The sequence below is a fragment of the Artemia franciscana genome, chromosome 4 (assembly GCF_032884065.1).
Source record: "Artemia franciscana chromosome 4, ASM3288406v1, whole genome shotgun sequence".
NCBI classification, from domain to species: domain Eukaryota; kingdom Metazoa; phylum Arthropoda; class Branchiopoda; order Anostraca; family Artemiidae; genus Artemia; species Artemia franciscana.
Genome location: NC_088866.1, coordinates 17,363,484 through 17,386,517, shown reverse-complemented (window position 1 = coordinate 17,386,517; position 23,034 = coordinate 17,363,484). Strand labels below are relative to the sequence as shown.

The following is a 23,034-nucleotide window of genomic DNA, read 5'->3' as shown; positions in this document are numbered from 1 at the left end:
TTGAAAAAGCTGTCCTGCCTAAGTGGTTTCCGCACTTTGTTGATAACTCTTTGTCCAAGTTTGAATTTTTTCCCAATTCCTTAAGAACGTTAAAAAACTCTACCGTAAAGAGCAAGGTATTGAGGAGGGGGCAGTCTCCTTCACATACATCATTTTCTGTTTATTTTAAGTTTTAATGTTACTCCTTTCTTTCGGCTGAAAAACTTCTTTATTTAATCAAACAGTTCGTGGTAACGAACCGTAGGAAGAAATGACCCGGCTCAATAGTAACCGAAACTGTAATAAATGAAATTTCGATACTAATAGTTACAACAAAGAATCGCATTTTTATGCTGATTCTAAATTTATAGATAAATCAAGTTTAGTCTCACCCATCAAAAGTTATGAGCCTGAGAAAATTTGCCTTATTTAGGAAAACAGGGGAAACATCCCCTAAAAGTCATTGAATTGAGATCGAGAAAAGTTAACGAAAATCAAACCATCAGATTTAGTGTATCAGAGAAACCTACTGTAGAAGTTTCAAGCTCCTATCTACAAAAATGTGGAATTTTGTTTGTTTTTTTTTTTGCAAGAAGACATATCACAGATTCGTGTTTATTTTATTTTTTTCTTATTTTTCCCTGGGTGATTGTATCGACTCAATGGTCCTAGAATGTTGCGAGAGGCTCAACCTAATGGAAATTAAAAGTTCTAGTGCCTTTTTACGTGGGGGGGGGGGTCCTCCCATGGAGGAATTTATCATGAGGGAAGATAATTTCTATGAAGGGGCCGCAGGATTCTCAAGCATTATTAAAAAAAAACAATGAGAAAATAAATAAGAAAAGTTTTTCAGCTTGAAGTAAGGAGTAGCCTTAAAACCCAAAACAAACAAAAATTATTACGTATATGAGGGGGCTCGGCTTTTCCACAATACCTCGCTCTTTACACAAAAGTATTTTTAAGTAATATTTATTCTACGGCCTTTGTGATTCAGGGGTCATTCTCAAAGAATTGGGACAAAAGTTAAGCTTTAATGTAAAGATAGAGGTATTTACGAGAGGGCGAACCCCCTCACATACTTAATAAAATATACAAATATAGAAGTTTGTTACATAAGTTAATTCGTAAGTTACGTATATTTATTACTAATAAAAACCTCTCGTTAAAAAGATAAAAAGTTCTAGTTGCCTTTTAAGTAACCAAAATTGGAGGGTAAAAAAGAGAGAGGTATTTACGAGAGGGCGAACCCCTTCACATACTTAATAAAATATACAAATATAGAAGAAGTTCGTTACATAAGTTAATTCGTAAGTTACGTATATTTATTACTAATAAAAACCTCTCGTTAAAAGGATAAAAAGTTCTAGTTGCCTTTTAAGTAACCAAAAATTGGAAGGTAACAAGGCTTCCTCCCCCACCCTTGTTTTGTCAAAATCGTCCGATCAGATATCACTATGAGAATATTTATCAATAAGAGAAAGCAATTCAGCCAAAAGAAAATTAATATGCAAATTTTGTTTTAATTATTCATGTGCGGAGAGCCGAAATCAAAACATGTATTAATTCAAAAACGTTCAGAAATTAAAAAAAAAAACAAGTTTTCTTAACTTCAAGTAAGGAGCGACATTGAAACATACAGAAATTATTCCGTATATGAAAGAGATAGTCCCCTCCTAAATGCCTCGAACTTACGATAAATTTTTTTATTGTTTTAAAAAGTAGAGTTGTGAGAAAGCGTCAAACTTTAGCATAAAGATCGGGACGTTGAGGAGGAGACAACCCTTTTCGTATGCGGAATAATTTCTGTTAGTTTAAGTTTTAATGTCGCTCCTTACTTGCAGTTAAAAAAAATTTGTTTTTTCAATTTAATAAGGAAAAGAGACGTCTAGCTGGTCTTGTAGATAATCGTAATAGATATCGGAGTATTACTGTGCACAATAGATATTAAATACTGTATATTGACTATAAACCTTAGCAAAAGATGAAAAATAAATAACGATGGGGACCCAACTGCCTTTCTGTCATAAAAAAGCAACAAGTAAACAAAAGGGAATCTATCTAAGGCAGTGAAATTTGTTTAAACCTGAAATGAATATTTCCGCTCTATATCCAAGAGCTGTCTTCAGCAAACCGCATATTTAAATAATGCTTAAAATGAAATGGGTTCTTTAAAATTAGAATCAATAATTTGACTAACTTCTCTATCATTTTACTCGTTGTTGTTTTAAAGTGAAAAATAATTAGCAACAAACTTCGCGGCTTAAACATAGTAGTATGGCCGTAACAGGGTCGACAAGTGCAAAATTTGCATTTTCCAACAGGTACGCTTGAGCTTTAAAAGATTATACCCTAAACCTCATTATATATACCCTAAACCTCATTATCACATTACAACCGGGAGTTTTCATTAGCATATTACGGACGACACATATTGCCTTTATTTCAACAGATACAAAATTTGCCTATATTCCAATAGTTACAAAATTAACATATCACAGACGGTACATATAGCCTATATTCAAACAGGAACAAAAATATCAGTAATCCCATGAAAATTGTATGAATAAATTTTTTATTCGAGCTGAATGAAACCAGTTTACATTTTTATAGGCTTCCCTCACTGAGTCAATATGAAGTGTGATTTACATTTATAATACAAACCGAAATTTAATTGGTCAAAAAGTGACAAGTCTGCTACCCCTTTTTTCTTTTGAAAGTTAGTATATTTCGAGTCTTCTAGTTTCTGATTGAGTTGCAAAAATTTAATGAAAGCACTTTGAGTACAACAAAATTCAGCTAGTTGATGACTTCCATGTGTTTCACTTGCAGCCTAAGACCCAAAGATTAAATAAGAGCACTTTTGAGTTAGACAATCTCAACTAGATGGTAAATTCCGAGTCTTTCAGTTACCGACTGGGTATAAAAAAATTTAATAAAGGCACTTTTGAGCACAACAAACTCAGCTAGTAGGTTTTTTTTGTGTTTTAATTGCTGATTGAGTAAAATAAAAAATTAATAAAAGCGCTTTTGAGTACAACAAACTCAGCTAGTTTATAAATTCCGCGTGGTTGAGCAATGAGCAATTACTTACTGGTTGAGCAATAAAAATTTAATAAAAGCACTTTTTAGTAAAACGATCTTAGGTAGTTGGTGAATTCTGAGTCTTTTAGTTACCGACTGAGTATCAATAAAATTTAATGCAAACACTTTTGAATGCAACAAACTCAGCTAGTTGGTATATTCCGAGTGTTTTAAAAACTGACTGAGTAACAAAAATTTAATGAAAACACTTGTGAGTAAAACAAACATATCTAATCGATAAATTCAAGGTGTTTTACTTACTGGCTGAGTACCAAATTTTAGTAAAAGCACTTTTTAGTACAACAATCTCAGCTAGTTGGTAAATTCCGGATTTCTTAGTCACCAATTGGAAGTAAAAAAATTAATAAAGGTACAACAGACTCATACAATGAACTCTTTGAGTGCAACGAACTCAGCTAGTTGGTATGTTCTGAGTATTTTAGTTGCTGAATGAGTAACAAAAATTAATGAAAACACTTTTGAGTACAATAAATTCAACTTAGGCGATGTCTTTTACTTGCTGGCTGAGTACCAAAAATGTTGGCTGAGCACTTTTGAGTACAGCAATTTCAGCTAGTCTATGAATTCTGTGTTTTTGTTATCGACTGGGTATAAAAAATTAATAAAAGCACTTTTGAGTACAATATAATCAGCTAGCAGGTAAATTCCGAGTGTTCCAGCTGATGATTGAGTAAAAAAAATTTAATGAAAGCACTTTTGAGTAAAAAAAAATCAGCTAGTTGATAAATATGATTGTTCTAGTTACTGATTGAGTAACAAAAATTTAATGAAGACACTTTTGAGCACAACAAAATCAGCTAGTTGATAAATTTCCGTGTGTCTTACTCGATGGGGGATTATCAAAATTTAATATAAGCACTTTTGAGTACAATAAACTCAGCTAGATGGTAAATTCAAGTTTTTGGTTATCGTCTGGGTAACAACATCTTATCAAAAGCACTTTTGAATATATCAAACCCAGATAGCTGTTAAATTCTGATTGTTTTAGTTGATGAGTGAGTAACGAAAATTTCATGAAAGCACTTTTGAGTACAACAGTCTCAGGTAGTTGATAAATTCTGTGTGTTTTACTTACTGGCTGGGTATCAAAATTTAAGAAAAGTACTTCTGAGTGCAGCAATCTCAGCTTGTTGGTAGATTTCAAGTCTTTTAGTTGGTGACTGGATAATAAATCCTGAGTGTTTTAGTTGCTGTCTGAGTACCACTAATTTAATGAAAGCACTTTTGAGTATAACAAATTAAGCTATTTTAGAAATTCCCAGCGTTTTAGTTGCTGGCTGCGTACCAAAAATTTAATGAACGCATTTTTGAGTACAATTAAATCAGTTAGCTGATAAATTACGGATATTTTACTTGCAGGCCGAGTACCAAAAATGTCACGGACTGAGTATCAACAAATTTTATAAAAGCTCATTTGACTTCAAAAGAATCATTTAGTTGGTATATTCTTAGTGTTTGAGTTTCTGACTTAGCATTAAATGTTTAATAAAAGCACTTTTGAGTACAAATGATTCAACCGCAAACAATTTTAAGAGGGCCAAATGATATTAACTGGCTTATTTTATTTTGTGACGTGACTAGTTTCCCTATTTAGGTTGCTTGAGAAATATTTTTCATTATAATAAGCGTTTTAGACATGAAGGTACATATTTTCTCAAAACTGTAACCTAAGTTTCATAGAACGTTCTAACCAACAGTAATAAAGTTGAATATATTTTAAGCAATGTTACGAGGGCACTATAAGAGAAATGATACAACCCCATACGCTTTTTTCCACTTCACTCTTTTAACCAGATCAAGAAACTCTCGAAAAAAATATTAAATTTTCGGAAACAAAATGTTGTCGGAGTGGTGCCAAGAAATTCCCCAGAAACAAAAGATCTCAAAGATATAGCAATTTTTATTTTCTATGACCATCTGCTAGAGAAAACTCATTATCGGTCCAGGTGGTTGGGTTGCCATGGGAATCACACTAAGCCTTTTATTGTTTGAGCGTTTGATCGTCTTCACTCTCGAATTGGTTTTTGACTTTATGCTTCGAGTACATATCTTTTACATACATAATATTGTTCTTTGATTTTATACAGATCCCAACACCAAGCAATACTTTTCAAAAAGACTTCATAACATCATTTCTAAGGGGGCGGGGGTTTGCGTCGTGTCTAAGGCTTGTTATTTAAGGGTTTTACATTGCTCATTTGTGGTTTTACTTGTCTGAACTTAGGACTTTTATTAGCTAGTTGTCTGTTGGGACTTTCAGATTAGATAGTTGAATTTTTGTGCATTAGCTTTTGACTTTCTGGTGCTTGTTAGTAGAGATTTTGAATGCGTTAAAAACCCATATAACATATCTCAGACTCTAGTATACCACCTGTGAGCCCGTTAATAGTGTCCATGTCCAAGAATTCCTGTTTTTGCATCTCTGAGTTTTTGAGCAAGCATTTTAAATGTTGGGGTTGCTACCCTACCCTTAAAAAAATAATGGAAACATAACAAAGTAATGCAATGTTATTGACAAAATGACATATACAATGTTATATGTTATTAATATTATCATGTGAAAAATGTAGATGTTTTGAATTTGTTTAATAAGATGGCTCATCATGTTTTATCTTGACATGGCACCTATTCCACTTCAATGTCATACACGGCTTTTAATATGATTTCAGCTACAGATTCAATATGAGTTTTGTAATTGGTATTTTTCGATTCATTGACTGTATCTCCTGATAAACTGTCGATGGTTGTAGTAACGTTTGCTGGCACTTTGTGTTTCGCCATATTTGTCTTTATATTCCTTGGTGATATTATCTGCCAATGACCTTTTTTATTTTGCCTGTCATCTCACTGTCTAACGCAATATTATTTTTACACAGGCAACTGTTCCGATGCGCGGACAAGATACGGTTTACGATATTGGTCGGGGTGTACGCCTGTCTTTTCTAGCCTCTGGTGAATGCTAATATCCAAAACATGGTGATAGGATCTGTCACTTGATAATGTGTTACCATGAGCAGTAGCAAGAAGTTCCCCCCCCCGTGATCAATTATTATTTTTAAAAGTCAGAATCCTAATCCAAAAGTCCCAACAGACAACTAACTATTCAAATTCATAAGTTCAAACAAGTTAAACCACAACATATCAATGTAAAACCCTCAAATAATAAACTTTAGACACGACGCAAGCCCCCTCATCATAAGTATGGAAATTACAACAAAATAATTGGTTCTGAAACGATATTATGAAGTCATTTTGAAAAGTGTTGCTTGGTTTTGGGATCTGTATAAAATAAAAAAGCAAAGTTAGGTATGAAAAATATATGTACTCCAAGTGTAAAGTCGAAAATCAATTTGAGTGTGAAGACGATCTGAAACACTCAAACCATAGAAGGCTTAGTGTGATTTCCATGACAACCAGACTACCTGGAGATAATGGGTTTTCTCTAGCAGATGGTCATAGAAAAAAAATGCCATATCTTTGAGATCTTTTGTTTCTGGGAAATTTTTTGCACCACTTCGACAACTTTTTTCTTATAGAAGGTTTGATCTGGTGCCCATGGCAATCCAACCATCTGGATAGATAATGGGTTTTTCAGATAATGGGTTCCGTCGTAAAATTTCTTAAAATACATTCGAGTTAATATTTTTGGTTAGAACGTTCTAAGAAGCTTCGGTTATAGTTTTGGGAAAATGTGTATCTTCATGTCTCAAACAGCTTATTTTAGTTAAAAATATAAATCAAGCAACATGAATGATGAAACTAGTAACGTCACAATTCGAAATAAGGTAGTTAAGATCATTTAGCCCTGTTAAAAACGTTTGGGGTTGCATCATTTCTCTCATAGTGCCGTTGTAATATTGCTTAAAATATTTTTGACTTTATTAAGTATTTTTTAAAATATTCAAAGAAGCTTAAGTTTCAGTTTTGGAGAAAGCACGTACCTTCATATCTCAAAAGGTTTATTATAGTTAAAAATATTTGTGTACTTAAAATTGCTTTCTTCAAATTTTTGGCACTCAACCAGCAGCTAAAACACTCGAAATTTACCTGAGTTTGTCATATTCAAAATTTCTTTCATTAAATTTTTGGTACTCAGCCAGCAACTAAAACACTCGGAATTTACAAACTTGGCTAGTGTGGTACACTCAAAAGTGCTTTTATTAAATTATTTGATACAATGTTGATTACAAAATGCTTGGAATTTACTAACTAGCTGAGTTTATTGTGCTCAAAAGTGCTTTTATTAAGTTTCTGGTGCTCAGCCATCACTTAAAACACACGGAATTTATCAACTAGCTGAGTTTGTTGTACTCACTAGTGCTTTTATTAAATATTTTTTACCCAGTCGGCAACTTAAAGACTCGAAATTTATCAACTAGCTGATACTGTTGCAGTCAAAAATGCTATTTTTAAATTTTGGGATGCTCAGTCAGCAGTTAGAACACTCGGAATTTATCAGCTAGTTGAGTTTGTTGTATTTAAAAGTTTTTGTTGTAAATTTTTTGGCATTATCAACCAGCTGAGTTTATAATAAAAAGTGTTTTAATAACTTTTCGTTACTCAGTCAGCAACTAAAACACTCGGAATTTACCAACTAGCCCAGTTTGTTTTGCTCAAAAGTGCTGTTAGTACATTTTTGGTACTCAGCCTGCAAGCAAAACACACTGAATTCATCAACTAGCTGAGTTTGTTGGAATCAAAATTGTTTCATTAAATTTTGTTACTCAATTAGCAACTAGAACACTCAAATATACCAGCTAGCTGAGTTTATTGTACTCAAAAGGGTTTTTATTAAATTTTATACCCAGTCGGAAACTAGAATACACGGAATTTACCAACTAGCTGAGATTGTTGTGCTCAAAAGTACTTTCATTAAATTTTTGGTACTTAGTCAACAAGTGAGATACACGTAATTATCAACTACCCGTGTTTGTTGTACTCAAAAGTGTTTTCATTTATTTTTTTTCTCATTCAGCAACTAAAACACTTAGAATATACCATCTAGCTGAGTTCGTTGTACTCAAAAATGCCTGTATTAAATTTATTGATACCCAGTCGGGAACTAAAATAATCGAAATTTACCAACTCTCTGAGATTGTTGTACTCAAAGTGCTTTTATGAAGTTTTTGTTACTGAGCCTGCAACTAAAACACTCATGATTTCTCAACTAGTTGAGTTTGTTGCACTCAGATGCGCTTTCATTAAAGTTTTGCTGCTCAATCAGCAACTAAAACACACGGAATTTACCAACTAGCTGAGTTTGTATGCTCGAAACTGCTGTTTAAATTTTTTATGGTGCTTGGTATTTACCAAGTTACATATAGCGATCGCAAATTCTGTCGGTCTGTCTTTCGGTCTGTCCTGGTTTTGCTAGTTTGGGCATTTCAAGATAAGCTAGGACGACGAAATTTGGCAGGCGTATCAGGGACCAGATCAGATTAAATTAGAAATAGTCGTTTCCCCGATTTGATGGACGGGGCGAGTTGGGGGACTGTTAATTCTGAAAAATAGAAAAAATGAGGTATATGTAACTTACGAAGGAGTGATCGGATCTTAATGAAATTTGATATTTAGAAGAACGGGAAGGGGACCGGAAATCGTAGAAAACGCTTAGAGTGGAGAGATCGAGATTAAACTTGGTGGGAAGAATTAACACACGTCCTAGATACGTGATTGACATAACCGGACTGGATCTGCTCTCTTTGGGGGAGTTGGGGGGACCTAATTCGGTCATTCAGAAAAATTAGAAAAAAATGAGGTATTTTTAACTCACGAAAGGGTGAATGGATCCCGAGGTCTTATTTTAACTCCTGACCAGATCTGGTGACATTGGGGGTGGAGGAGTTGGAGGAGGAACCCGGAAATCCTGGTAAAAGCTTAGAGTGGAGAGATCGTGATGATGCTTGTTAGGAAGAATAAGCAAAAGTCTGAGATACTTGATTGACATCACCAGACCAGAATGGCTCTTTTAAGGGGAATTGCTGGGGGGCTAGTTCGGAAAAATTAGAAAAATGAGTTATTTGTAACTTACGAACGGGTGATCAGATCTTAATGAAATTTGATATTTAGAAAGATATTGTGCTTCAGAGCTCTTATTTTAAATCCCGACCAGCTCTGGTGACATTGGGGGAGTTGGAGGGGAAATCTGGAAATCTTGGAAAATATGAAAATTTAGGTATCTTTAACTTGCGAATATGGGATCAGATTTTTATGAAACTTGATATATAGAAAGCTCTTATGTCTCAGATGCTCCATTTTCCATTTGATGCGGGTCCAGGGACATAGGAGGCTGAATGGGGGAAACACCAATCTTGGAAACTGGAAATCGTGGAGAGAGATCCGGATGAAATTTGATGGGAAGAATAAGTACAAGCTCTAGGTACGTGATTAACATAATTGGACCGTATCCGCTGTCTTTGGGGAATTGGGGGGGATTTTCAGTGCTTTGGCGAGTTCGATGCTTCTGGACAGGCTAGGACGATCAAAATTGGTAGGCGTATCAGGGACCTGCACAAAGTGACTTGATAACAGTCGTTCTCCCGATTCGATCATCTGGGGGCTGGAAGGAGAGGAAAAATTGAAAAAATGAGATATTTTGAACTTAAGAATGGGCGATCGGATCTTAATGATATTTAATATTTAGAAGGACCTCTTGTCTCAGAGCTCTTGTTTTAAATTCTAACCGTATCCGATGATATTGAGGGGAGTTGCAGGGGGAAACGGGAAACTTGGAAAACCTTACAGTGGAGAGATCGGGATGAAACTTGGTGGGAAGAATAAACACAAGTCCTAGATACGTCATTGACATAACCGGACTGAAACGAATCTCTTTTGGGGAGTTGGGGGGGGGGTTGTTAATTCGAAAAAATTAGGAAAATTGAGGTATTTTTAACTTACGAACGGGTGACCGAATCTTAATGAAATATGATATTTAGAAGAAACTCATTTCTCAGAGCTCTTAGTTGAATTCCCGACCAGACCTGGTGACATTGGGGGGATTTGGAGGGGGAAACCGGAAATTTGGAAAAAGCTTAGAGTAGAGATATGGGATGAAACTTGGTGGGTAGAATAAGCAAATGTCTTGGATACGTGATTGACGTTACCTCATTGGATCCGCTCTCTCTGGGGGAGTTAGGAGGGAGGTCCAGTGCTTTGGTGAGTTCGGTTCTTCTGGACGTGCTAGGACGATGAAAATTGGTACACGTGTCAGAGACCTGCACAAATTGACTTGATAGAGTCGCTTTCTCCGATTCGACCATTTGGGGGACTGAAGGGAAATCAAAAATTAGAAAAATGAGGTATTTTTAACTTACGAGTGGGTGATCGGATCTTAATGAATTTTCATCAAACAGTTCGTGGTAACGAACTGTAGTAAGGAACGACCCGGCTCAATAGTAACCAAAACTCTAAAAAACTCTAAACTCTAGCTGTATCAAAAGAATCGCATTTTAATGCTGATTTTAAATATATAAGTTTCATCAAGTTTAGTCTTACCCATCAAAAGTTACGAGCCTGAGAAAATTTGCGTTATTTTAGAAAATAGGGGGAAACATCCCCTAAAAGTCATAGAATCACATCATCAGATTCAGCGTATCAGAGAACCCTACTGTAGAAGTTTCCAGCTCATATCTACAAAAATGTGGAATTTTATATTTTTTGCCAGAAGGCAGATCACGGATGCGTGTTTGTTTGTTTTTTTTTGTTTTTTTTTCCAGGGGTGATCGTATCGACCCAGTTGTCCTAGAATGTTGCAAGAGGGCTCATTCTAACGGAAATGAAAAGTTCTAGTGCCCTTTTTAAGTGACCAAAAAATTTGGATGGCGCCTAGGCCCCCTCCCACGCTAATTATTTTCCCAAAGTCAACGGATCAAAATTCTGAGATAGCCATTTTATTCATCGTAGTCGAAAAACATTATAACTATGTCTTTGGGGACGACTTATTCCCCCACAGTCCCCATGGGAGGGGTTACAAGCTCAAAACTTTGACAAGTGCTTGCATATAGTAATGGTTATTGGGAAGTGTACAGGCGTTTTCAGGAGCATTTTTTGGTTGGAGGCAGGGGTTGAGAAGAGGGGGATATGCTGGGGGAACTTTCCATCGAGGACTTTGTCATGGGGGAAGAAAATTTCCATGAAGGGAGCGCAGGATTTACTAGCATTACTTAAAAAAAACAATGAAAAATTAAATATGAAAAAGTTTTTTTTCAGCCTGAAGTAAGCAGCAGTATTGAAACTTAAAACGAACAGAAGTTATTACCCATATGAGGGGCTCACCTCCTCCTAATACCTCGCTCTTTAAGCTAATAAATTTTTAGTAATTTCAACTATTTATTCTGCGGCTTTTGTGATTCAGGGATCAATCTTAATGAATTGGGGCAAAATTTAAGCTTTAGTGTAAAGAGCGAGGTACTGACGAGGGGGCGGACCCCCTCATATATGTAATAAAAACATGAGAATACAAAAGTTCTTTACGTAAGCTAATTTATAAGTTACGTATATCTTTTACTTATAAAAAGATTCGTAAAAAATTAAAAGTTCGAGTTGCCTTTTTAATTAACCTTAAATCGGAGGGCAACTAGGCTTCCTCCCCCGCTCTTTTTTCTCAAAATCATTCGATCAAAATTATGAGAAAGCCATTTAGCCAAAAAAAATAAATATACAAATTTCGTTTTAATTATTCCTCTGCGGAGAGCCAAAATCAAAACATGCATTGATTCAAAAACGTTCAGAAATTAAATAAAAAAAAATAAGTTTTTTAAATGAAAGTAAGGAGCGACATTAAAACTTAAAACGAACAGAAATTACTCCGTATATGAAAGGGGCTTTTCCTTCTCAACGCCCCGCTCTTTACGCTAAAGTTTTTTACTGTTTTAAAATGTAGAGTTAAGAGAAAGAGTCAAACTTAAGCGTAAAGAGCGGGGCATTGAGAAGGAAAAGCCCCTTTCATATACGGAGTAATTTCTGTTCGTTTTAAGTTTTAATGTCGCTCCTTACTTTCATTTAAAAAACTTGTTTTTTTTATTTAATATTTAAAAGGATCTCGTGTCTCAGAGCTCTTATTTTAAATCCCGACCGGCATTAAGCGTCTAATTTTCCTTTTAAATCAATCTATTGATTCTTAGAATTTTGCTAGAGCTCATGCCATATGAGCTCTTGGCTCTTCTAACCTTGTCACAAGTGCCATTTGAGCTCTTAGTTCTTGTTTTACATCCAGTCGGTAGCTAAAATATTGAGAATTTATCAACTAGCCGATTTGTTGCAGTCAAAAGTGCATTTATTTTTCTGGTACTCAGCCGGCAACTAAAACACACAATATTTATCAATTAGCTGAGTTATTTTTACTCAAAAGTGCTGTCATTAAATTCTTGATACTCACTCAGCAACTTAAACACTGGGAATTTATCAACTAACTGAGTTTATTGTACTCAAAAGTGAATGTATTTAATTTTTGATACTGAATTAGCAAATAAAACAAACGGAACTTACCTACTAGCTGAGTTTAATATATGCAAAAGTGTTTAATAGCTTTTCAGGGTGTGTTCTTTGATTCAAGCTTCTTTCTAGCTTGTAACATCATATATCTCCATAAAACAGGCCAGTTGCAAGATAAATCCTTGATTTAAGTTTAACATTTTTACCAATTTAACAACATATTGTTCTATGGTCCCCCTTTTTGACAGAATTGTTTGCTAATAACCTCAAATTTAAGTGGAAATCATTTCAAATTGTCTGTGTCACCCTCATTACCAGCATACCATGTCCAATTCTAATAAAAACATGTTACAGTGTCATCTTAAGACGTGAAAAAAAGTTGAAGAAATTTATGTTAAAAAAAAATAAGTAAAAAAAAATAAGTAAAAAAAAAACTGTCACTATAAACATTATTTTTCTAATTGGGGAAACCCCGACTAACATATCTATATCATCGTATTTTTGTATTTTGAAAAATCACAAGAGAATTTATCTTGTTATAAATATATTTAATGTTATTTAAAGACATGCAAAAATAAAGATGAAAAATTTTGAAATACCCCAAAAAATAATAAAAAAATATCCCCATAAACATTTTGTTTCTAATAGGAAAAATCACAACTAATATATCTATCCATCTTCATTTCGTATTTCAAAAAAGTTACAAGTGAATTTCTTTTGTTATAAGTATATTTAATGTCATTTTAAGACATACAAAAGAAGTTGAAAAAGTTCTAAGAAAACAATTAAATTTTTCAAAGTTAAAAAAAATCAAAGTTACAAAAAGGGGGAAAGTTGGGGGAAGGGCATAGGATGCCCTTGGAGGGGGGATATGGAAGACTATAAACTTTACCCCTGCGTGTGTCATAAGAAAAAAGGGGTAGCTGACTTGTCGCTTTTTGATTCATTAAAATTCAATTCGTATTATAAAATACGTTTAAATTCTACTGTATATTCACTCAGTGTAGGAGGTCTATAAAAATATAAATTGGCTTCATTCAACAAGAAAAAAAATATATCCATAGAATTATCAAGGGATTAGTGAAATTTTTGTTCCTTTTCGAATATAGAATATATTTACCGTCTGTGATATGTTAATTTTGTACCTGTTAAAATATAGGCAAGTTTCGTATCTATTGGAATAAAGGCAATATGTACCGTTTGTAATATGCTAATGAGATATGCCATCTGTAATATGCTGATGATGTTTAGGGTATATGCAATGAGGTTTAGGGTATAATCTTTAAAGCATCAGGCGTTCCTTTTGGAAAATGCAAATTTTGTACTTGTCGTCCCTGTTACGGCCACACTACTAACAATAAACTTTTCTTTTTCGGGCTGAGTAATTGTCCGCGTAGCACACGTACCGATCTCCTGATTCACTGCCTTCAGTCGGGATTGCAGTTTCTGGCTGGGGATAAATCAGCCGACGCTTCCCGTCTTTTTCCCTCAGAATTCTCCAGGTTCCCATTTGGAGCTGGATCGACTCTGGATTAACTTACAGAGTCACACCGTTGGCCCCCACTTGAAACTAAATAAGTATCAACCCCTGACCCGAGCCCCTGCCATTACGGACATAGAATTTCAAGTCTGTTGCGCTAACCACTCGGCTAGAAGGATAAACGATACTAAACTTATAACGATACTAAAATATAATTTAGTTTGCTGAGTTGACGTTGAGATTATTGAAGAACCTCTTTGAAAATTTTAAAAGAAGGATGACTACTGTTACTGATTGCCATAACCTCTTATGTTACTCATTGCTGAAACCTCCAAAACTTTTTAATTGCTTTGAAAAAAAATGTGTTTCTGGATCCTTTCTGAAAGAATTAAAGTAACAAATTGCAAAAAGCGTCAAGACATATGCTGGGATATTATCAAAAAATAAAAACAGTGGAGTCAATTTAGTGGAGAGGAAAGGGGATGGGTATTTCCTCTTCACAAAATTCTCCCTAGATTAAAACACTATCTTTGGCGGGATGTCATTGAACATTCGATTTTTTTTTATTGAAACTTTGAAGACCTTGATAAACCTGCAGAAAAGGTTATTGAAAGACCAGCATGAAAATTTGCACTTTTGACCACAAGGAGATTTTCCAATATGCGCCCCATGTGGCTCTCAAAAGTTGCCTGGTTACCTCCAATCAAAACTTCTTATCCTACTTCCTCCTCTAGAAAATCTAAAAGCAAGCAAACTGAAATTCAATGAGTCAGGAACAGATGGCAAGGGAACTGAAACCTCAGTAAACCATACAAAATGCATTATGACGTAGCTTCACACGGTGTAAGAGTCAAATTGTCTACCCCCACATTTACCAGTGAATAATTGGGAATTCAAAGGAGTGTCATTTAGAAAAAGTATTTAAACAATCTCCGGACGACCTTATTGTTTTATCAGTTGCTTTCGTTTTCAAAAGTATTTGAGCTACACACCTCGTGGCATCCACCCCCCTTCCTTAATAAAAAGAACGATTTTCAGCAGTTGTTACGAATCTGAGTTTATTCGACAATCTTAGCCATAAAATGTTAATTGGAAACAGTTATGTGCGGAAGATTTTTTTTAAGGAGGGAGCTGAAACTACCAAAGCAGCGAACAAAATTGTCTGAGCATTAGAAGAAAGTATGGCCGAAGGAATAGATCGAAAGGGGTAGGGTTCCTAAGCTAAGTATGTTTGTTAGAAAACGTTTAGGAAGGTATAGCGTTTGAGGGGAAGGAAGATAGCACCACAACAGGCAAATTGTGTGAATAAAAGTAAGAAATTACAGAAGAAAGTCGTAAATACATGTATGTTATTTTAGAACAGAGGGTCCAAACCTGGAGGCCCCTCTTTCATAATGTATCACATAGCCCCTCCCTCTCCATGCCCCCTACTCTTGCAAAGTTAATGAGAGCCACCGAGTCTTTTTGTTATGTTATCTGAGGGGAAGAGTTTCTTTGTTATTTTTGGTCTCCTGCAAATAACGAAAGCAGTGCTTGTCCGTTTCCATAGCTTCAGCTCACTAAAAGGTATTTTCAAACTATAGAGGTGGGGCAAATTTTTTCTTTTGATTGATTTCTCGATAAAAGATACTGGAAAAGGTGCTTTTAACCAAATATCCCCTCCCCAACAAAAAAAAAACAGAAAAGCACCGTGTTTTACGAAGTTTAGGGCAAATCTATGGGAGCAACTGACCCCCCTTGAATCCACCATAGTTGCCAATTCATGAAAATATGGGGGAGGGAAAAATTCAAAATTGGAGAGTGCAAATTTTTCTTTTTCCAATGAAAATGCCAGAAGAAAGGGCTCTTTTCAACACAAATACCAAAAAAAGATTTTCCAAAATATCTCCCCCCGCCACTAGACTTTTTTTTATTAAGTAAGTCCAAATAAAAGAAATAAAGCTATGATTCGCAAATAAAATTAGGATAATTGCATCAAGACATATTTTATTTTATTTTATTAAGAAAAAAAAGAAAAGAAAAAAAAAAAAAAAAAAAAAAAAAAGGTTGTAACGCAAAGCACTTAAGAAGACTGGAGGATATAACGGACTCGGCAATGCTTGTCAATTTTGGCATAACCATTATTAAAGGTAGTCAAGTATGTGCGCATACTGTACTTTTAATTATTTCGCTCAGGATATATAATGACAAATGATGCAAAGGGGTTGTACACTCTCTGTTATTGTTGCGCACCATTTTTTATCCAGCAATTGACACTACTATTTACTAGATTATATGTCACTAGTTTTGGCAATTATTGTTCTTCATCTATAATTTAAATTTGCCTACTTTAAATATCTTTCGTGGTGGACTTTTGGCTCTGACTTGTATGGGGGAGGGGGCTTACATATAACAATTTTACAGACCGCTGACTGACGAATATGGTAAATTTCTTACTAAAATTTTCCTGTGAGGTTTCTGAACTTCTTGTTTCATATTTGTAAGTCTAACATTAGCTTCCCGGATGTAATCTTTAAAAATCAAAGCAAATACTTATCAGGCAAATACTTAATTGGAATGCTATGGACAGCTAAGCGACTAACAACATTAATCAAATACACTCTACTGTAAATCTAGCTTATTTATAAATCTCAAAAAGTGCACCATATTTCACACTTACTGTTCCTTCTTGTTCCTATAATTTCATATGTTTTTCCATTTTTAAAAAAGATAAAGTTTTTGTTTATATTTGATACCACTTGTCATCGCTTTTCCCACATGTTTGGGGGGTTAACAGGAGTGAGAAGTAATAAGAGGTAATCCTTCTAGCTTGGGACATCATTTACATTTTCCAAAATGCTTAGGATAATTAATCAAAATCAGCCTTGTTGCATAAGTCATCTTGGGACGTTCAAACGCACTACCAATGTACTTAGTACTAAATTGGTGGTGGTTCGATCAGGTTTGGGTGAATCTTCTTGCACATATAATGAGTTCCCATACTTATGTTGGTTTACCCATATATTGTTATTCTTTGGTATGACAAAAACTATTAAAAAGTAAACTCCAAAGCATTGTTAAATAATAAACAGCAAGCTTTTTTTTAATTGATAGTAAGGAGCAACATTAAAATTCAAAATGAACATACATTATTCCGTATACAAAATGGTTGTCCCCCTCCTCAATACCTTGCTCTTCACTCTGAAGTTTTTAAAACTTTTAAACTGATTCCTATTTATTAACCGGTTTTTGTGTTTCAGGAGGAATTCTTAAAAATTGGGACAAACAGTCAAACTTCAGCGTAAAGAGCAAGGTCTGAAGAGGGGTCAACCCCTTCATATACGGAGTAATATCTGTTCGTTTTGAGTTTTAAGGTTGCTCCTTACTTTCAGTTGAATAACTTGCTTTTTCAAAATTTCATTTCTGATCGTTTTTCAAATAATGCCTGTAAATCTGGCTCACACTCTATAAAAAATTTCCTCTCCTCACGAGAAAATCCTCCATGTAAAGTTTCTCCCAAGTAAAATATTCTCCCTCTTTAAAAATCCTTCTGGACAATTCCATCCCTGCTACAAAATACCCCCTCTCCTCTGTAAAATTGCAGGCAGACGATAAAACTGCTTGCAGTCTGAAAAATTATCCTTGGCATACTTTCATTTGAAAAAAGGCTTTAAGCTCTAATTGTTTTTACGATCAATCCAGAAATCCCCTTTTGCATGGAAATTATTTCCCAGAAATCAAAACATGCTGAAGAGTTCCCCCGGACAATTTCTCTGGAACGTCTCCATCTTCAAAACTGAGTTGACAAAAGAGAAAGTAAGACAAATAAAAAGAAAAAGGAATTCTGCTGAATCCCCCCAGTATAAAATTTTCCCTGGGAAATTCACCTCCAGAAATTTCCCTCCCCACAGAATGTTATCACCATGGAAACTCACCCGAAACAAAAATCCCCCCCAGAAAAACGTCTGTACACTTCTCAATAACAAATACTTTACATAAAAAATGAGCAAATCATATAACTTAAAGACCTGGCGTTGGGGGCTATGATATCTCAAAAGGCATAATTTTTATGGATCTTTCAACTATGCTGAAAAAATGGCTCTCTCAAAATTTTGATCGAACTTTTTGGGGGAAGAGAAACGTGGGAGGGGGGCTGTTTGCCCTCTAATATTTTTGGTCATTTAAATTGGTTCGATACGATCATCCCCGGGGAGAAAATAAACAAAAAAGTAAATAAACAAGTATCCGTGAGTTTTTTTCTGGCAAAAAATACACAAATCTACATTTTTCCAGATATAAGCTTGAAACCTCTAGAGTAGGATTCTCTGATACGCTGAATCTGATGATGTGATTTTCATTAAATTCCTTAAATGTTAGTGATGTTCCCCCCTTTTTTGAAAATCGGGCAAATTTTTTTCAGGACATTAGCCTTTGGTCAATGTTGGTATTACCGGAACAATTGTTTGGGGTCATGAAACTATTGTTAATAGATGCATTTTGACTTTTTGAACATCTTTTCTCTCTTGCAAAACTACCGCAAACTTACCGTTATGTAGTTATTCCGGCCCAAATATTCTTGTATTTATCAAACAGTTCGTGGTAACGAACTGTATTAAGGAGCGACGCGGCTCAATAGTAACCGAAGCTCTAAAAAATGGAATTTTGATACCAATAGTTACATCAAAAGAATAGCATTTTAATGCTGATTTTAAATATAAAGTTTCATCAAGATCAGTTATACCCATCAAAAGTTACGAGCCTGAGAAAATTTGCCTCATTTTAGAAAATAGGGGGAAACACCCCCTAAAAGTCATACAATCTTAACGACAATCACACCATCAGATTCAGCGTATCAGAGAACCTTGTTGTAGAGGTTTCAAGCTCCTACCTACAAAAATGTGGAATTTCACATTTTTGGCCAGAAGACAATCACGGATGCGTGTTTATTTGTTTGTTTTTTTTCCAGGGGTGATCGTATCGACTGAGTGGTCCTAGAATGTCGCAAGAGGGCTCATTCTAACGGAAATCAAAACTTCTAGTACCCTTTTCCAGTAACCAAAAAAATTGGAGGGCACCTAGGCCCCCTCCCATGCTCATTTTTCCCAAAAGTCACCAGATCAAAATTCTGAAATAGCCATTTTATTCACCATAGTCGACAAACCTAATAACTATGTCTTTAGGGACGACTTAACCCCCCGCAGTCCCCGTGGGAGGGGCTGCAAGTTACAAACTTTGACCTGTGTTTACAGATAGTAATGGTTACTGTGAAGTGTACAGACGTTTTCAGGGGGATTTTTGGTTTGGGGGGAGAGTTGAGGGGGGGGTTACGTTGGAGGATATTCACATGGAGAAACTTCTCATGGGGGAAGAGAATTTCAATGAAGGAGGCGCAGGATTTTCTAGCATTATTTGAAAAAACAATGAAAAAATAAATATGAAAAGTTTTTTCTACGGAAAGTTAGGAACAGCATTAAAGCTTAAAACGAACAAAAATTATTACGCATATGAGGGGTTTAACTCCTTGTTATACCTCACTCTTTACGCTAATGTATTTTTAGTAATTTCAACTATTTATTCTAAGGTCTTTGTGATTCAGAGGTCATTCTTAAGGAATTGGGACAAAATTTAAGCTTTAGTGTAAAGAACGAGGTATCGACGAAAGTTGAACCCCCCTCATATGCGCAATGAAAACATACGAATATAGAAGTTCGTTACGTAAGTTAATTCGTAAGTTACGTATATTTTTTTACCAATGGAAACGTTTAGGAAGTGGAAACGGGTAGGAAGCATGACATTAGGTGACATAGAATTTGTTTACTCAGGCAGGAAGGATGGGGTACATAGACAGGGAGTAGGGCTCATGATGAATAAGGAAGCTGCTAAGTCTTGTTTAGGCTGGGAAGGTATTAATAACAGAATACTAATTGCTCATTTTATGACTAAAAAGTTTAGGGTATCAGTTATAGTAGTATATGCCCCATTGAACCAACTGATGGAGATACTAGCGACTCAGATGAATTTTACTTACAGTTACAGGAGCAAATAGACAGGGTACCAGGTAGAAATATGGTGTTTTTACTAGGAGATTTTAATGCCCAGGTTGGTAGAAACAGGGATAGATGGTATCCTAGCCTAGGTAAATTTGGTGTAGGAAAAGAAAACAGTAATGGCTATAGGCTTTTGCAATTTTGTAGGTATAACAACCTAGTTATAACCAATACGGTGTTATAACTAGGCCCATAAGTTGACATGGTATTCACGTGATGGTAAGACAGCAAACCTTATTGATTATGTTATTGTAAACAGAAGACTAGCAGGATCAATACATGATACTAGGGTGTATAGGAGTGCCGTTATTGATGTTAAAAGTAAAGATCACCATCTAGTAGTGTCTAAGGTTAATTTAAAGCTGGAGTTTCGGAAGGGTAACTCCCTCCCGGAAAGTTATGATGTTGGTAGACTTCAGGATGAAAATTTTAGTAAAAAAATTCGAGGAACAGTTGAGTACTAAACTTGAGAGTTTAAAATTTGACAATGTGGAAGATCGATGGAATAATTTCAGAAAACAATTTGTGAAGTTGCTGATGGTGTCCTAGGGAAGAGTGCTAGGACTGCAACTAGGAATATTAGTGAAAAAGCTTTAGGTTTAATAGAGAGTAGAAAGGGTTTGTATAAGAATTATCTGAGTGATAGGTCGTATGAAAACAAAAGGAATGTAAAGAAAGTGGAGAAAGCATTAAAATATGAACTAAGGAGATGTGAAGTGGAGACGATGGATAAAATTGCTGAGGATCTGGAAGATGCGGCTAGACGGCATAATAGTAAAATATTATACTGGCATGTTAATAAATTGAAAGGGGGTAGCCAATCCGGACTAGTCCCAGTTAAAGATAGAAATGGGGCCACAATTAGTGATAAGGAAAAAGTTAAAGAAAGACGGGTGGAACATTTTGAGAATGTGCTAAAACGAGATACAGTTGCAGGAAAAGATATAGATGAAAATGAAAAAGTTTGTGATACCTTGGATGTGAAGGAAGATTTGTTTAGTGAGGAAGAATTAGAGACAGTACTAAAAGGATTAAAAAATAATAAGGCCCCAGGTGCTGATAGTATGATTAATGAGTTTCTTAAATATGGTGGCTCTGAAGTTAGGAATAAGCTACTGAAGATAAAGAACATGATTTTTGAAAAAGGGGAAGTACCCAATGATTTTAGGAAAACCTTAATTAAACCACTGTATAAGAAAGGTGACAAGAGTGAGTGTCGTAATTATCGAGGCATTAGTCTGGTCTCTGTAGGTAGCAAATTACTGAGTAATATGATACTTTTTAGACTGAGATATGCTGTAGACAAAGTTTTAAGGGAAGGACAATGCGGTTTTAGAAAAGGTAGAGGATGTGTCGACCATGTTTTCACTCTTAGGTTAATAATTGAGAAGTCCCTTCGTTGTCAAACACCTTTGGTCCTCAGTTTTATCGATTATCAGCAAGCTTTCGATTCTGTTGATAGAACAGCGTTAACAAAGGTCTTATCGTTATATGGTATACCAGAAAAATACATTAAAATGATTTGCGCTACGTACGAGAATAATACTGCTGCGGTTAAGGTAGGAAATGAGGTTAGCAACTGGTTTTGTACTAAATCAGGAGTTAAGCAGGGTTGTGTTCTATCCCCCTTTATATGGATCATTTTGATGGACTTCGTCTTAAGGAGCACAGGAAAGGCAATTGGAGACCATGGAATCAAATGGGGTGGAAGAACGCTCCTGGACTTAGATTATGCTGATGATTTAAGCATATTAGATGAAAGTGTGAGCAAAATGAATGAATTTTTAGAGGTTTTACGAGTTCAGGGTGCTAAAATAGGCTTGAAAATTAATGTTAAAAAGACTAAGTCACTAAGGCTAGGAATAAGTGAAGATGAACAGGTGACATTAGGTAACGAAAAGATTGATCAGGTTGGGAGCTTCAGTTACCTTGGTAGTATTATTAGTAAAGATGGTGGGAGCAGTGAAGATGTTAAAAGTAGAATAGGTAAGGCTCAGGGTGTTTTTTCACAGTTAAAAAAAGTTTGGAAGAATAGAAAGATAAGTCTACAAATCAAGATTAGAATATTGGAAGCTACAGTGATGACAGTAGTCAAATATGGCTCTGAAGCATGGGCACTCCGAAAAGCAGATGAAAATTTACTAGATGTTTTCCAGAGAAATTGCCTACGGATTGTTCTGGGTACCCGGCTGACTGACCGTATTTCAAACAGTAGGTTGTACGAAAAGTGTGGTTCAATCCCGCTTTCTGGGGCTATAATGAAAGAAAGGTTGAGATGGCTAGGCCACGTTCTACGGATGAAGGATGACAGATTACCGAAGATTGTCCTTTTTGGCCAACCGTCTGGGGCCACACGGAAAGCAGGTCGTCCTTGTCTGGGTTGGTAGGATGTCATAAACAAAGATTTAAAGGAAATGGGAACTTCCTGGGAGGGTGTAAAGAGGGAGGCTTTAAATAGATTAGGTTGGAGGAGGAGCGTGCGTAGCTGTGTTGGCCTCAGGCGGCTTGGTGCTGCAGTGAGTTATTAGTAGTAGTAGTAGTAATGGAAACGTTTGTAAAAAATTAAAAGTTCTAGTTATTTTTTTAAGTAATCAAAAAACTGGAGGGCAACTAGCCCTCCTCCCTCGCTTCTTTTTTCTCAAAATCTTCCAATTAATTGCAATTAATTAATATGCAAATTTCGTTTTAATTATTTATGTGCGGAGAGCCAAGATCAAAGCATGCATTAATTCAAAAACGTCCAGAAATTAAATTAAGTTTTTTTTAATGAAAGTAAGGAGCAACGTTAAAACTTAAAACGAACAGAAATTACACCGTATATGAAAGGGGCTTTTTCTCCTCAACGCCCCACTCTTTACACTAAAGTTTCTTACTGTTTTAAAAATAGAGTTAAGAGAAAGAGTCAAACTTTAGCGTAAAGAGCGGGGCGTTGAGGAGGAAAGCCCCTTTCATATACGGAGTAATTTCTGTTCGTTTTAAGTTTTAATGTTGCTCCTTACTTTCATTCAAAAAAAC

At 35.4% G+C, this 23,034-nt stretch overlaps 2 protein-coding genes across 2 annotated transcripts in view; one reads left to right on the top strand and one right to left on the bottom strand.

Moving 5' to 3' along the window:
* Positions 1-14,023, bottom strand: part of LOC136025709 (potassium channel subfamily K member 5-like) — a 111,225-nt gene extending 97,202 nt beyond the window's left edge. Inside the window, exon 1 of the mRNA XM_065701691.1 lies at positions 13,920-14,023. Coding sequence (XP_065557763.1) covers positions 13,920-14,023 — 104 coding nt within the window. The remainder of the gene's footprint in view (positions 1-13,919) is intronic.
* LOC136026076 (uncharacterized) overlaps positions 1-23,034 on the top strand; it is a 134,696-nt gene that overhangs the window by 10,707 nt on the left and 100,955 nt on the right. The gene's annotated exons all lie outside the window — the stretch shown is intronic.